The sequence below is a fragment of the Falco peregrinus genome, chromosome 7 (assembly GCF_023634155.1).
Source record: "Falco peregrinus isolate bFalPer1 chromosome 7, bFalPer1.pri, whole genome shotgun sequence".
NCBI lineage: Eukaryota > Metazoa > Chordata > Aves > Falconiformes > Falconidae > Falco > Falco peregrinus.
In genome coordinates, this window is record NC_073727.1 from 83003905 (window position 1) to 83019119 (window position 15215).

The following is a 15215-nucleotide window of genomic DNA, read 5'->3' on the forward strand; positions in this document are numbered from 1 at the left end:
AGGAGTGGCTGACACACCAGGAGGCTGCGCTGCCATTCAGTGACACCTGGGCAGGCTGGAGAGCTGGGAGGAGAGGAACCTAATGAAGCTCAACAAAGGCAAGTGTAAGGTCCTGCACCTGGGGAGGGACAACCCCATGCACCAGCACAGGCCAGGGGTGACCTGCTGGAAGGCAGCTCTGCGGAGAAGGGCCTGGGGGTTCTGGGGGACAGCAAGCTGCCCATGAGCCAGCTGTGTGTCCTGGTGGCCAAGAAGGGCAATGGGATCATCCTGGGGGGCACTGGGAGCAGCATGGCCAGCAGCTCGAGAGAGATGATCCTCCATCTCTGCTTGCCCTGGTGAGGGCACACCTGCAGCCCATGTCCAGTTCTGGGCTCCCCAGTTCAAGGGAGACAGGGAACTGCTGGAGAGGGCCCAGCGGGGGGCTATGAAGATGGTGAGGGGACTGGAGCATCTCCCTTGTGAGGGAAGGCTGAGAGAGCCGGGGCTGCATAGCCTGGAGAGGAGAAGACTGGGAGGGGATCTGGTCAATGTCTACAGATACCTTAAGGGCGAGTGTCCAGAGGACGGGGCCAGGCTCCTTGCAGTGGTGCCCAGAGACAGGACAAGGGGCAACGGGCACAAACTGCAACACAAGAAGTTCCATCTGAATATGAGGAAGAACTTTTTCACTGTAAGGTTGAAAAAGCACTGGAACGGGCTGCCGAGAGAGGCCAGGGAGTCTCCTTCTCTACAGACATTCCAGACCTGCTGGGATGCATTTCTGTGCCACCTGCTCTGGGTGAAGCTGCTTTAACAGGGGGTTGGACTAGATGATCTCCAGAGGTCGTTCCAACTCTGACTACTCCGTGATTCTGTGATCAAATGCCTGTGCTGCCTATTGGTGCTCTGAAAACTCGCTACAAGATATTCTGTTTGTCTAAATTAAAATTAGGCAGAAGTTTGTCATATGTCTACTTTAAACAATTCTTTATATAACAATTAGAAAGAAACAACATACAGCATGGCCACAAACAAGTCGTTGTTTTGAATCAGGCAGAAAAATGTTGAACCAATCTTAAATTTCCCAAGAGCCATACAAATTGTACAAGTGTTAAGCTTTCCTGCTTTGAGTGGTAATCAACAGAATCTGCAGGTACTCTGCGGTGATGAAAATCTTTAGTCAAAAGAGCATATAGAAGAGTACACTCTTTTACATTAGAATTAAAAATGCTCCTACGCATTTTTTGCTGGGATGGAGAAAACAGACTGGATAAAGATAAAATGTAATAAAGATAAAATGTAGTAAGAAATACTACAACCGACTACCTTATTTGAAGATGGCTGCAGGTGGGTGACTGAATTGGTGCAGACACCCATGCCACACTGACTGCAGCATTAGAATCTGAATATGTTTCAATACAAAAAAAATACTGAGAACATCTTCTAACTGCAAATATGGTCAAACTAGAAGGGAGACATACGTAGAAGGAAAAAAAACCCATGCCATTTGGATTAAATTTAGGAGAACGACAGCTGAGTGTGGGGGTTTGCTTTTATGAAATTAGTAGCATAGGTGTGCCTAGAGTATGATCTAGTTTTGGGTAGCTTTGGTTAGTCACACCCTGAATACAGTTATTTTCAATCTCCTCATGTTTGAGAGCAATGAAATGCGGGCCTGGATACTGCACTGACTCATGCAGTATTGCCTCTCTGGCTATTGATATTGGTTCAAGAAATGGACAACTGATGCATACAAATTGATGTTTCCATACTTGTAAGTCTAAAATTTACGAATGTACAACAGGAAATGTGATTTTTACTTGCTTACTTGCTGCTAGAGTATAAATTCTGTATGTTTAATTTACAGAAATTACTATTAATGTTATGGGGTGAGATTTGCCATTTTCTGTAACTGATCATAGCTCCCACTCTGATCAGCAGTACAAGGTCAGTCTGTGGCAAGCTGAATGGAATCTTAAACACTTATTTAAACCTGTGTGACGTGTTGCCTTGTACATGGTTACCTCTAGAGCAGTACCTGCCAGCGGCAGGCAGAATGTTGTGGAAATCTGTAGGGAACTCATGTGATCCAAAGGTGACTTCTTTAGATCACAAGACCATTACTTAAATCCAAGTACACTGAATAAAACTGTATCTTTGAACAAAAGATAATTCATGGACAGTGGGTTTTCCTTTCTATCTCCTTTTGTAACACACTTCTGTCTTTACACACGATGAGATAAGGTTTACAGCTTATTATTGTTTAAATCAGAGCTAATGCTATCAGTCTGAATAAAATAAGCAGATTGTCCTCTAATAAAAATAATAGTAGCAATAATGTGTAACTATGGTTGTGACTTACCTACAGAGGACAAAATGCTTCATAAAGGTAGCTCATGTAAACAGACATGTGACCCACACTGTGCTTTAGGGGAATGACTAACTATGGGGAAACAGTGAGGCTCTGGCTCAGTGTGTTTCTGGCATGAGTTGAGCCATCCTACCTTTTTTTTCTCCTTTTTTAACTTCCACTAAACACAACTGTACTATAGGCAGGCATGAAAACTGACCAATATACTGTAATATATAACTGAAATATCAGAGAGCCATCCAGCCTGTTTTATACATGATCTGCTGGATGGATATGTTTTACCTCAAGAATCCTGAATACAGGAATGCTGTATATTTGCTTTTTGAACACTGTTTATAATGTCAGTTGCATATATATATATGAAGAATCCATCTCTCCACTCGTTTCTGAATCGATTGGTTGAGATTTTTTGGCATACTTTCCTGATTGGTTAAATAGTAATTCCCACTTACTAGTGAAAAAACAACAACAGGTATTTTAAAACTGGAAGGTATTTATATGATTACTTCAGTATGACCTCACCCAGTAGTTTTTGTATTAAGATCATAACTTTTTTTTGAGCTATAGTACATCTTCTACAAAGAAATCTATTTATATTTGAAGAATGGAAGTGATGTTCTCAGGTAAATTGCTCCTATTTTTAATTATCCTCAAGATAAGAATGTGGTCCTTATTCCTTGTACAAACTGGATTTCATTATGACATTTTTTGCATTTGAATTATGAGCTGTCAACTATTAGAAATAATTTCCCTATACAGGTATTTCTAGATCGAGTCACAGTAGAAAATAAGAGTTAAAATATACTCTGTGGTTTCAAAGCAATTAAAACTGATTGAATTAGACAGGGGAAAGTGGGATTCTCTTCCCGTAATTATGAAACACTGAAACATCTTATAAAAAAAAAGTGAATAATGTATCTGCGGATAGACACCGCTGTTTCTAGCATTGTTACACTTAATGTTAGGAATTACTTGTATCATTTAAAAACAGGATTGTCTTTAACTCGAGTGTGATCATTCTGGTGAAGTGTTTTAAAATCTAAAAAGCAATTGGAAATGAAAGCCACAATTACTATTCTGGACTGAGTGGGAAGCACTGCCTTAACATAGAGGTGGGTGATATGGCAGAATTAACTGGATGATTTCTGGCCCTAGGTGCAAATGAGTACAAAACTACTCCATTAAAACTTCTTTTCATTCTTTTCCTGTTCTCTGCCAGAGAGACTACAACTTGGCTGGCTCCAGATGCAGCGCCCCTGGTCTGCTTTTTATCAAAGTCTAAAATAATAATTTCTCTGCTAAACTGCAGAATGGTCCCTGGCATTTACGCTACCTAAGATGAAACCATTAACTTCTAAGTCCCTTTGTTCAAAACCATTGCTACTCTGCTCTTGTTCCTAGGGGTAAGACTTGTTCTTTGTCTTACTTGTTCCTAGGGGTAAGACTACCTTTTCTGTTCACACGTCTAATCTTCACAGGACTGTTTATAATGACAGTCAGGCCAAAAACTACATCTTCTCCTTCCACAGTGCATTTTAGAAAACAATTTCTCAGTTATATGTACCCAAGAAAGAGATGACTGTCCCTAACCAGCAAAATAACCCATTACTGTGAGTGTGGAAGCAGGGACAGGGGAGAAACCAGTTCCAAAGTACCAATAAATTACAGAAAAAGAAGGATGAAGCCAATCATAATTAGGGTAGGAGGAAGAGAGAAGACAGCAAGGGAACAGCTGTAGTGTCAAGACATAGTATTAGTGTGACAAGAGTGCTTACTAGCAGCTCCTATAAGAGGGGGTGAATCAGCTCGTCAAGTGTTGGGGTGGCAAACATGCTACAAAATTTCTTCAATGAACCACAGAGCAGTGAGGAAAACTTACAGCAACACTACAGGATGACAGAATTGACAAGAAAACAACAGTGAAACTATTCTTCAAGGAATGCAACAGAAATCATCTGGATGCCTCATCAGCTACAGAGATGTAATTTAAATAATGCAGCACCTACTGGGAGATGTGGAAAATTCAGTAGTCTAAGGTTCAGCTGCAAGCTATATACAAATTTGGAGAGATTTTGGAGTAGAATAATAGGCATGGAGCCATATGCTCACGTCAGAGCCCAATACTCACAATTTGCTCACAATTAGATCCATGTCATTCTGAGATAACAACATGGTAACAACAGTTACATCTGATTAATGCTGGCATAAACATGGGCATAATCTGGTCCATGTCAGTAGGGTCTGCAGTCATCATCAGATCCTCATGAATTCCTGAATTCCTCTGCATGATTATTCAGAAATAATAGAAATGGCTGCCAGAGTTTTCTAATGGTTGTCAACAACACTAAGGACGTGCATAATAACTAATACACACAGATGGAGAACGCAGCTGATTTCAGCTCTTAGAAGCCTGGCGTATAGATTTAACACAAGTGGCCCTAAGTGACTGAACAACTTTCAAAGGAGAAAGCTGTCTTCAAAATTTAATTGAAGTTGCTGGAATACCATAACATATACCAGGAACAATGTGGATATAATTATTACCCCATCGGAGCTGGAAAGACATGAATGATAGGACTCATCTTCGCTAACATATTGGTCAGCCAAATTACATTTGGATAAACCTCTTTGATTGCCCATTTCCCTTTTTAGTACCAGTACAAATTCCCAAGACCATGTAGTCAAAACACCTTTGTATTCAAATGGAAATAATAATGTAGGTGGCAAGCCGCTTCTCCAGACAACTTTTTCTCTCTCACCTAGGTCTAAATAGCAGGTCTTACTGAAGGTATTTCTTCTTTCCACCCTTCCATCATAAATGCCATAACTTCCTCTCCAAGACGGCTGCACAACCATCTTTTCCTTTTGAAGTTCCAGGTATCACCAGAGGAGACAGCAGTCACTGAAATAAGACAGCAAGGAGTCTCCTTTCACTGCTTGTGCTGAAAACTGAAGTATCTCCTGAAATACCTGACCAAGGTTATTGCCACATTTTATAAATAATACAGCATGTATACTAACTGTACATAAACTGAATATATCTCATAGTTTATAGTTTGAGTTTAGCAATTCACAGGTCCAACAACTGACATTAATAACAGATGACAGACTTACAAGTAAAGTAATACCTTTCTAAACTATCTGTCTTCATTTGTAAGTTCTGCAGATCTGGCCACGATGAGATATATATATATATATATAGATATATATATTTGTAGTGCAATATAGCTAAATTCTTCCTACTCAAATACATTGCTTACTGAAAGAAACACAATTATTTGAATAATAAACTTGAACATCTGTAATCTCTTATACTATTAGACATACAAAGAAGTGGTTATATATCATTTGATGGTTATAATGTTTAATGTTTGCTATGTACTTTATGCTTTGCTTTCCAGTGGAGTTGGAAACAATATTAACATTTGACATTTATGCTCCTCTTTCATTGAAGAGATTGTTTTTCTATTGTTTATTACAAATCTTGCCCCCTTTAGAAGCTCATCAGTATTTTGTTTCCGATGGATATACTGGGATATGTTAGAAGAACTTGTTTGATCCCATGATCTTGAGTGCTTTGTCAGCAGTCTCTAAGGATAAAGGGCAAGCGACTGGTCTGCTCACTTAGCAGTAGGATTAAGCCTTTTATCTTGCATAAATCCCAACAATTAAGAAATTCAAAATCAATATGAAAAAAAAATATTTTTTCACGCAACACTTAATGAAACATTCTTCACTGAAATAGTCCTGTGGTCATGAACAGAGATATTCAGTAATGGCTTGGAACTCAGAAAAAAAGAATGTCTAAATGTAATAGTGATAAATATTTCATATTAGACATGAGATCTCCTATTCCAGTGTTTAAAACAAGGCCTTATTCAGATGGGGTTACACATGAGCCCTCTCATTTGAAAGAGATCATGCCAAATATACATCACTCCGGTTTCTAATCTTTTTCTTTGAGGCAAGGTTTTGGAGTTAAGAATTCCTGGAGCAGAGTACAAATGCTATCCAGTATGGTCAGTCTTACGGACAATTATCAACACAGACGAGGAAGAGCAACTCAAAGAGGCTTGTCATATGTGTTGGAGGTTGCATGAAAGGGGTTGATGGAAAAGCATGTGCACGGACAAGATGTGAAACTGTTAAAAGGGAAAGGATTGATGTGGGGGTAACTGAAAGGTGACAATGATAGACATTTGGAGGAAGAACGGCTGCAAAAGCAGAGCAAGGAGATTCACCTGGGTGATGGCAGCATCTGAAGAAGGAATGTGAGGTGGTCACTTTGGTAAAGAGAACATTAGAAAGAACTTTTCATAAAATCTGAGATGGAAAATACGTACATATGAAAGACCATCATTTCAATCGCAAAAAACCAATATAATGTAATGAAAGTATGAGCAAGAGTGTTTGGAAACAGAAAGGCCTTAGACAATGTCACAAAATGGAGTGATGCACTCCACTTGTAAGAAAGAAGTAGCAATGTGTTTATTGACAGAAAGCTTCAGTTTAGCAAAGTTTAGTGGTAAATGTGACAGTGGTTTAACAAGATTGGATGGCAAGGGACATGTGATTTTTTACTGCATAGAGGACACGGTTAGACAAAACTATCGGGGAGACCCTCCCACTGAGTCCCGAGGTTCAGAGAGGACCCCCTTGCTTTCTGAACTCCTTCTCAGAGGGAAGTTTAGGTGTGGCTTGATCCAGACTTAGTCCCAGACTTGGTCAACGGTTCATATCTAAAGGATTATATGTGCACAATCAATCCTTTATGACACTTAGCGCTTGCCAAGAATCTGTTGCAGCGAGGAATCTCTCAGCCTCGAGGAGCAGCCTCCCCTCTCACGGGAGATGCCGGCGTGCAGGCTGCTGCCGTGCAGACTGCTCGGGGGGCCCCGGGCTCCCACCACAGCCATACCCGCACCCCAGCCCTTGTCTCGGTCAGCGCATGCCCGCCAGCCCTCAACTGCTCACCAAGATGCACGGCCCCCAGCTGCTGCGGCAGGCACTACCTGCCTCCCCAAATTCCAACTTAACCCAGATGCGGCCATCACAACCACCACCGGTGGCTATTGCTTCAGAAGGGTGGGACGGGGAGGCGCACACCACCACAATTATTAAAAATAAGACTGAGGGAGGTTGGATGTGCTGTTGAGAGGTGGTTTGAGAGACACAGGGAACAGGTAACACGTGCAGGCCTATTAATTCTTTTTATTCCTCTGGGCCATCTGCTGGGGCAGAATTTGAGGATTTCAGACATTTGTTCAATATTCTTCAATGTCGGGACGGCAAAATGAAAATCTCAGCGGAAGAGAAGAAAACGTTGAAGGGGAAACCTGAAGACTTTTGCTTCAGCCACGGCTGTGACAGCACCGAGTGGGAGGGGAGACTCGGCGCCCCGCGCCGCGCCCAGCGCTGTCAGCGGCAGCGCCAAGGGGGCAGCGCAGCCGCCAGCCCAGCCCAGCCCAGCCCAGCCCGGCCCGGCCCGGCCCGGCCCGGCCCAGCCCCGCACCCGGCGCTGCCGCTACGCGGCCGCCCCCAAGGAACCGCCGCGGCCGCCCCCGCCCCGGCCCCGGCCATGCCCGCGCACGCGCACCTCCCGCTCCCGCCCTCCGCGCGTGCTTCACGCCCCCGCGTGCCGAGCACGCAGCCCCGCCCCCGCCAGCCCCGCGCCCTGACCGCGTGTCTCTCGCGCGTCTCTCGCGCACGCACAGCACGCCCTTTCGCTCCCCTCCCACCCCTCCACCCACCGCAGGGCGGCTTCTGATTGGCCAGTCCGCCGCCCGCCGCTGGCCACTCAGAAAGGCCGCCCAGGTCCCCGCCTCTTTAGAACGCGCGGCCGCCGCGGCGGCCCCTGACAGCGGCGGCGATGGCGGCGGCGGGGCTGGCGCTGCGCGGGGCGCTCGCCTCCGGGGCGGCGGCGCGCAGCCGTGGCGGCCTCTGGAGCCGCCTGCCCTCGCTGCCGGCCGCGCCTTGCCGGCCCGCGGCGCACTTCGCTTTCCAGCCGGACCCGGCACCCAGCGCGTACGGTGAGAGCGGGGCCGGGCTCGGGGTCCACCCCGCGGACCGGGCTCACCCTCGCTCTGCTGCCGGGTCCGCCCCACCGTCCCCGCCGCCGCCCTCTTGGGGGAGGGCCCGCCCGGCGGGGGGGGGGAGGGGGGGCGGGAGAAGGGAGGGGGGTCGGGAGAAGGGTGGGCACCTCCCGCCTCCACTCCCTCGGGCCGCGCCGCCCCGCCGAGGTGCCGGCGGTGGTCGCGGGGGGGGCGCTCGCCCGTCGGGGCAGCCGGCGCCAGCCGCAGCGCTGGGGACCAGACCCGGGGCGCCGGCGGCTTCCGCCTGGGTGCGCCTCCCCGCCGTGTCCGCGGCGCTTCCACCCGCGGGTTTTCCGCGAAAAGAAACTCGGGCTGTGGGTGCGGCGGCCCCCGCGGCCCGCTGGGCGCCGGTGGTGCCTCAGGCGTCGTTCGTGCCTCACCGGTACCGCTCGGCGGCGGGGTGGGGGGGGGGGAGAGTGGTTTTTGGGCAGTCAGCACAGTAAGTTGGGCTGGGCCTGCCCGTGCCTGCTCCGTCCTGCAGGCCCTTCGCCTGCCCCTCTCCTGTGCCAGTGCTAAAGCATCTAGCAGTGACTTGCATCCATCCTAGGTTTATTGTTGTTTTTTTTTTTTTTGTGTGTGTGTGGTTTTTTTTTTACTGCGTGCTTAAGTCATGAATGGGGTAATAAACCTGTGATTAACAAAGACTGCTGTCTAGTGAAAGGTTTGAGGTAACGCTCATGGTCACACAGTTGAGAGTAAACACAAATCAGTTGGAAATGAACAGCTCAAGGTAAAAACAGCTGTTTTGACTTCACTTCTGAGATGCATCCATGCAAATGACTAGTGCTGAGTTTCCTCCTGGAAGAAGCCTGCCAGCTGCAGAATAGCTGTTTCTCTCAGGTGAACTGCACTGTCTACCAGAAGGTTGTTACTTAGCTGAATACCTTTGTATTCCAACTTGGTCATTAAGTCTGGGAAAACTCTCAGCCATTTGTTAGGCACTGGGAGGTACAGGCATCCAACTTGTCACAGGGTGAAGCATGTCCCGACTTGAGATCACAGTGAAGAAGCTCTAGAGGAGCGGCCCAGTTTTTGTTGCCCTTTATTATTAGAAAACTACTTCTGCTTTGATTTAAAGTACACTTTGAGATTCTGTGAAAAATGGTGAAAGTAAAATAAAAAGTCATGCCAGTACCAATCTTGATACTAAGGTAATGCTTCTCCAACTCCACAGTTGAAATTTGAAGGGTAGAATTAGTCTCTCCTTTTCTGTGAGGGCTGATGCAGAGGCCTTTATTATAAGCAAGAGCAGCAGGTCAGAACAGTCTGTGTGAGGAATTTCAGACAGTTGCTTAAATAAGAGACATGTATTTGTATCAAGTACTGGAACACCTGTATCTTGTGGAAAAGACAACCTAAATACTAATGCAGATGACTTGAGAGAGAGAGAAATAACAGCTGTTCCAGTTTTCATTCGCTTGAATTCGTAAGTGTTGATTATTTGTAGCTTTCATATAATTTGAACAGTTCCCATATTTTTTTTTTTATGGTTTCCCCCTCTCAGAGCCGTGTAAAGTGTAACAAGTGAAGCCATCAAGCACAGGAATGTGGCTACGCAGCTCTGGTGTGGCATGACGTTGGTCTTTAACAAAAAATGCTAACATTATTTAATAATTTAGGAAGAAGGGAAGCTGAATGGTTGTTGAGAGATGCTGTAGCTACTGGAAACAGTGTAGCGCTCCTTTGTGATTTCTAACACCTGTTCTCATGTTTGTCTGGGATCTTGGTTTTTTTGTGCCCTGTGTGCTGGTGGGTAGTATTCTCCTGGGCTGTGTGTGGCTCCTAGTCATGACTTAGGCAGAGATTTTGCTGGTTAAAGAGCTACCCAATGTCAGTCAGGCAATTTTTTATTCACTCGGTTTCTGATAAGGCATTATTCTCTTTGCTTGGAGAATCTTGAGTTGGTCACAGTAGTGGGAATCGGGCTATTGTTTTATACCATTTTTGCTTTCAGGCTTGTTTGTTTTTCCTTGCAATGCTGGAATGAAGAAGGGCACTTGCGTAGCCTTTCTTGGTTTTGAAGACTTTCTTTCAGTCCATGCTGCAGAAGACTTTAATACAGCAGTCTGTTTTCTTTACCCATTTAAAGTATAGCTGTTCAGCATCAAGTTTTCTTCCTCTGGAGTCTGACGCTTTCTAACAGCAGTCCAGAGAGCAGGCTGGTGGACTTGAGAACTTCTGATCATAATAGGTGCCTGTAAACTGGAAAGTCTGGAGATAAAAATAAAATAATTAAAGAATGATGAGGTAAAGTTAATGACATCTGCTGAATCTTATCAGAAGGATTCCCAGTCCTCAAAACAATAATGCTTTACTATGGTTTCTTCCTTGGAAAAACTGTTGGTAGTCATTGTTCCTAGGTGTTTGGCTAGACTGCACTTGCTGTAGTGAAGAGCATACCTTTGGAAAAAAGGTTGAGTGCATGGTAGTAGAATTAAAGTCCTTGGGATTGCAAAGTATACCATGCTCAGTCCCATCTATCCTGTAATTTAAGTTTACTCCACAAATGAGTCTTGGGTACTGCTAACAGGGATCTTGTTTATGACTGTTAACTAAGGTTTTAGTCATGTTTTGCAACAGTTTTCTGATGTACTTTGTGTTTTGAACCAAATTAAATGGCTAAATAATCACTTTCACACAGGGCAAACTCAGAAGATGAATCTCTTCCAATCCATAACAAGTGCCTTGGACAATACTTTAGCCAAAGATCCGACTGCAGGTATGTTATGCTTGTTAGTGTCCTCTGCTTTATATAAATTGCATTTTGTTTTGTCTATTTGTGTACAATATTAAATGCATTTCTCCTGGCCTTGGAAGTTTTCTAGTAATTTTTTCTAAACTTTTATCTCAAACAAAGCTTAAAAATGTGTTGTAAGGAGATTATTAATGGATTATGTGATTTAAGATGCAGTTGAGTGTTCTGTATTAGCTGGGTATATTTTGTTTGAAAATTGAGGGCTGAAAGATACATTGCTTAATATGCTTAATATGGTGTTACTGATGTGAACTGTACTTAAGGGCAGCCTGTGTCCAACCAGTAAGTAAATGAGCTCTAAAAATGTAAATTTTAGTTTTTAATTCCTTCAACTCTCTGTGCTCAAAATACGGTATTTTTAAGAGACTATATGTTCCTCGCTCTGTCCATTTTTCCTTCTCTCCTTCCCTGCCTTCCAAAATTCCTTTTCAGCTTTACTGGTTTCTACTTGTCATTGTGCATAGGCAGTGTAAGATTTTCTAGGCTTTTGGAGTCTGGATAACCTGTAAATTTGAAGATGCTAGTTCATCATAGCTTGATTTAAAAGGGTTATCCTAAACTCTTTTGCACAGAACTATTTACTGTCAATTCTTAGAGGTGACAGGAGGTCTGTTGCTTCTGTTGTCATAATAAAGGTGTGGTGATGGCCAGATATTTGAGAGAGGTGTTTAATGTAACGAACACAGCTGCAAAAGCTGCATGATCTTGTGTAATTTTGGTTTTTCTTTTTAGTGTGTTAGTAACTCTTCGGCATTGCTTCAACCACTGCTCAACCTGAAGTCTGACTAATCATCTAATCTGTTAGGACAAGTCTGTCTGGTACTATTGCCTGTATACATTTTCTCTCAATCTACAATCTACAACTTGTTACAATCGCTGTTATTAAATTAAACTTAGACAACTAAGGGTAAATTAGTGCCAAGAACAGATTCTAGTACCTGTTCTATAGAATCAGCCATGTAAAAGTAAGTAGAACGTTAGTCCATCAGGAACTTAAACTCCTATACAATCTTCAGCCTTTTAGTCACTCTGAGATTCCAGTCTTGCTTGTCAACTTTGCTGGGCTGGGTCTTTGCAAAGTTCTTTGCAAGACCACGTTGGAGTTCCGCAGTCCAGACATGCAGTTTGTCAGCATCCCCCTAGTTAGTGAATTAATTAGTACTTCTTGCAATGGAAAGCATGTCCTTCGTATGTTTTTAGTTGTATGGGAATTGAACAACTATTGTTTTAAGTAGTGGAAATCCTCATGCTTGTGTTGATGAGAATTAGAATCTCTCTAGGAAAACATTTTCAGTGGCTGAAAAGAATGAATAAAATGATGCTGGTTTGCTGATACTGGCATTAAATGTTTTCTTTTTTTTTTGTGTTTGTTTTTTTAATGCCAGCTGGCTTAAAACTGAGTGGCCATATGGTAATGGAAAGGCCTTACAAAGATTTTAAGTACAAAACCCCAACAAATTAATATTAAAAATGAATTAAATGATCTGGGGACAGTCACATACTCCATGACTGCATTGGTTTTACATCTTTATACAAGTTACTTTTCTTTAATTGGTGTCATTAATATGATTGTCAAAAGTGTGTTAATACCTTTTAGTATTTTCAATCAGAAATATATTTTATTTGAATAAAATTAATAGTTGAAAGGCAAGGAGCCTAACTTACTATTTTGTGTCCTTTAAAATATGGAGAGTATTGAAGAATATGGGAATTATCAGAACTCACCCCAGTCCATGCAAGCTGCTGTCGGTGATACTGCTGCTTCTCTTACGTGCTTAAACAAATTGAAATGGGCAATGCTTATTTCTGTGAATTAAATAACAAAAATGTTTTAAGAAAAATCAGACATCATCATTCCGTAAATTAAACAAAAAACCCCCCAACCCCAGATTAGTTGGTATGAAGCTAAATTTTAAAGGCAATTACTTTTAGTGATAAAACTTTATTGGCTACATCACCCACACTGTAAGCAGTGTTGAATATTGAGAGTTGTCCTGGTTATTAGATACCCATCTTTTCTGTAGAGGAGTTCCTCTGAAGCCAGTCTTCTGGCTAGTATGTTTGGAGAATGTCTGAAATTTCATGTTGGAACGTTATTTTGAAGAAAATGTAATTTTGAATTTTTTCAAAACACCAGATTTACTGGAATCTGTGGATGAAAAATGCAAATGGTTATCAGTTAAAGCAGAACACAGAACTTCAGTGACTTCTGTAGTGATTGAATGTAATTTTTTCTTGGAATGATAGAAATATAAATTTATTCATTTATATATGGATATTGCAGAAAAAAGTAGATGGTTTAATGAAAACATAGCTGAATCAATTTTTTTGAGACATAGTTGTGTTGCTGTAATGATTCCCCATTAACCTTGCGCTAGGCTGTGCATGAGAAACACTTAGGTCTAGATAAATCTTGAAGTAAAATGAAATACAAAGTGCTACTTACGTTAGTGTCTCAAAAACCTTTGAAAGATGTTTATTAAAAATAAGATGCATTGGAGTAATATTAGCCTCCTGTACTGTTCTTATTTTTCAGTAATATTTGGTGAAGATGTGGCCTTTGGTGGAGTCTTCAGGTGTACAGTTGGCTTGCGAGACAAATATGGTAAGTTAACTTCTAAATCTGACATTGTTTTCACATTAGCATCTCTGTTCTTTTGTGCCCCTTTATGGTGTGGGGGAGAAGCCTGGTAAATGGACTTCTGTTTTCCTTTCTGTCCTTGGAAATATATAAATGGTAACAGATTCAAGTTTTTTCTAAGCTTTCAAAGCTTAGAAACTTGCTGACATAATTTCAGGAGTCTTCTACTTCTTCAAGGAACTTTGCCAATATAACTTCATTTTTTAAATTGCATTTGGAGCAGTTATTCGTCACTGTGGCCACACTTAATTACTGTAAACAAATTAAAGCCTCTTAGCAACAATACATGGTGGTGATGGTTTTTTTATGCTATCTGTCAGGAACCATGAAGGAATTGCATTAAAATGGATTTAAACTTTGTTAAATGTAGTATTGTCTAGCATGGCCTGGAAAGCCAATATAGAAACTATGTGTTACAGCTACGACTGTGCTTCATTTAGAATGTGATTGGTTTACTTGTTTGGAAGACTCATGTGAAGGCGTTCAGAGAAATGGTATAACCTTTGTCTTGGAATCTTACAAGTAGCCTTTATCACTAGATAGGAAGATCAGGTTTGCAAAAGTATATGAAAAATAAGATGGTGCTTAATTATCTCATACCTCAGAGAGTTGAGGTGAGCTCATTGGAAGAGAAAAAATACTTGCAGGAATGTTTTAATTTTTATTGAGAACTTATTTTTAAAGTAAGTATTAAATAGGGAATTTCTCTGAAACTTGCAGGAGCTTTTAAAAATTTGTTTTCATCTGTGATTTAAATTAATCCGTATATAGTGTTCATTTTGGAAAAAAATGTAGTTCTGCTATTTCTGGTGGACAGTCTCCTACACCTGAGTATTAGCGGCTTCCAAGAAAGGTGGGGGAAGGAAAAGAGCTTTCAGACAGTATGTTGTTACACAAGCATGTCAGTGTCACGTTCACAGTTCTTGATGGATAGAATTTAACCGCCTAGTTGGTGATACCTGGTTGGCAAATCTAGAGGACTTTTCAAAGCCCTTCACTGTTCTTCCAATTAAGTTTCTTCTTTGGTTATCCATTTGATGTGGTTTCATTAAGTACCCATTTTGCTGTGAGAAGTACTGTTACTGGAACACTAAAAAAAAAATCTAATGGTTCATGTATGGCATGCAAGGTAGTACATAGCAGTTTACAGGTCTTGGAAACTGGTTGTGGATACAGTAACCTGGTAGCTTTTAACTTGGCAGTTGTGGTCTCACTGTTAAACAGAATAAGAGGTTATAAAATGTTACATTGCAGCAGCTTGCTTTCTTCGAGGCACTAAGATGACTAGGACCACTTGAAGCCAGTGATTAAATCTATTTCATTTTTTTTTCCCTGAAGGAGACAAGTTACTGCCAACTTGGAGATGTCCAAGAC

The 15215-nt window shown here is 42.4% G+C and overlaps 1 protein-coding gene across 3 annotated transcripts in view; it reads left to right on the forward strand.

The window, feature by feature from the left end:
• Positions 1–8181: 8181 nt before the first annotated feature.
• The window catches only part of BCKDHB (branched chain keto acid dehydrogenase E1 subunit beta), a 131841-nt gene continuing 124807 nt past the window's right edge, over positions 8182–15215 (forward strand). The window contains exons 1-3 of one of the 3 annotated variants that reach the window (XM_055810238.1): positions 8182–8382; positions 11087–11164; positions 13737–13805. In XM_055810238.1, the coding sequence (XP_055666213.1) occupies positions 8223–8382; positions 11087–11164; positions 13737–13805 (307 nt within the window). In that variant the 5' untranslated portion in view covers positions 8182–8222. Of the gene's footprint in view, positions 8383–8916; positions 8993–11086; positions 11165–13736; positions 13806–15215 lie in introns of those variants that run through there. The other 2 variants (XM_055810236.1, XM_055810237.1) reach the window with 2 other exon arrangements.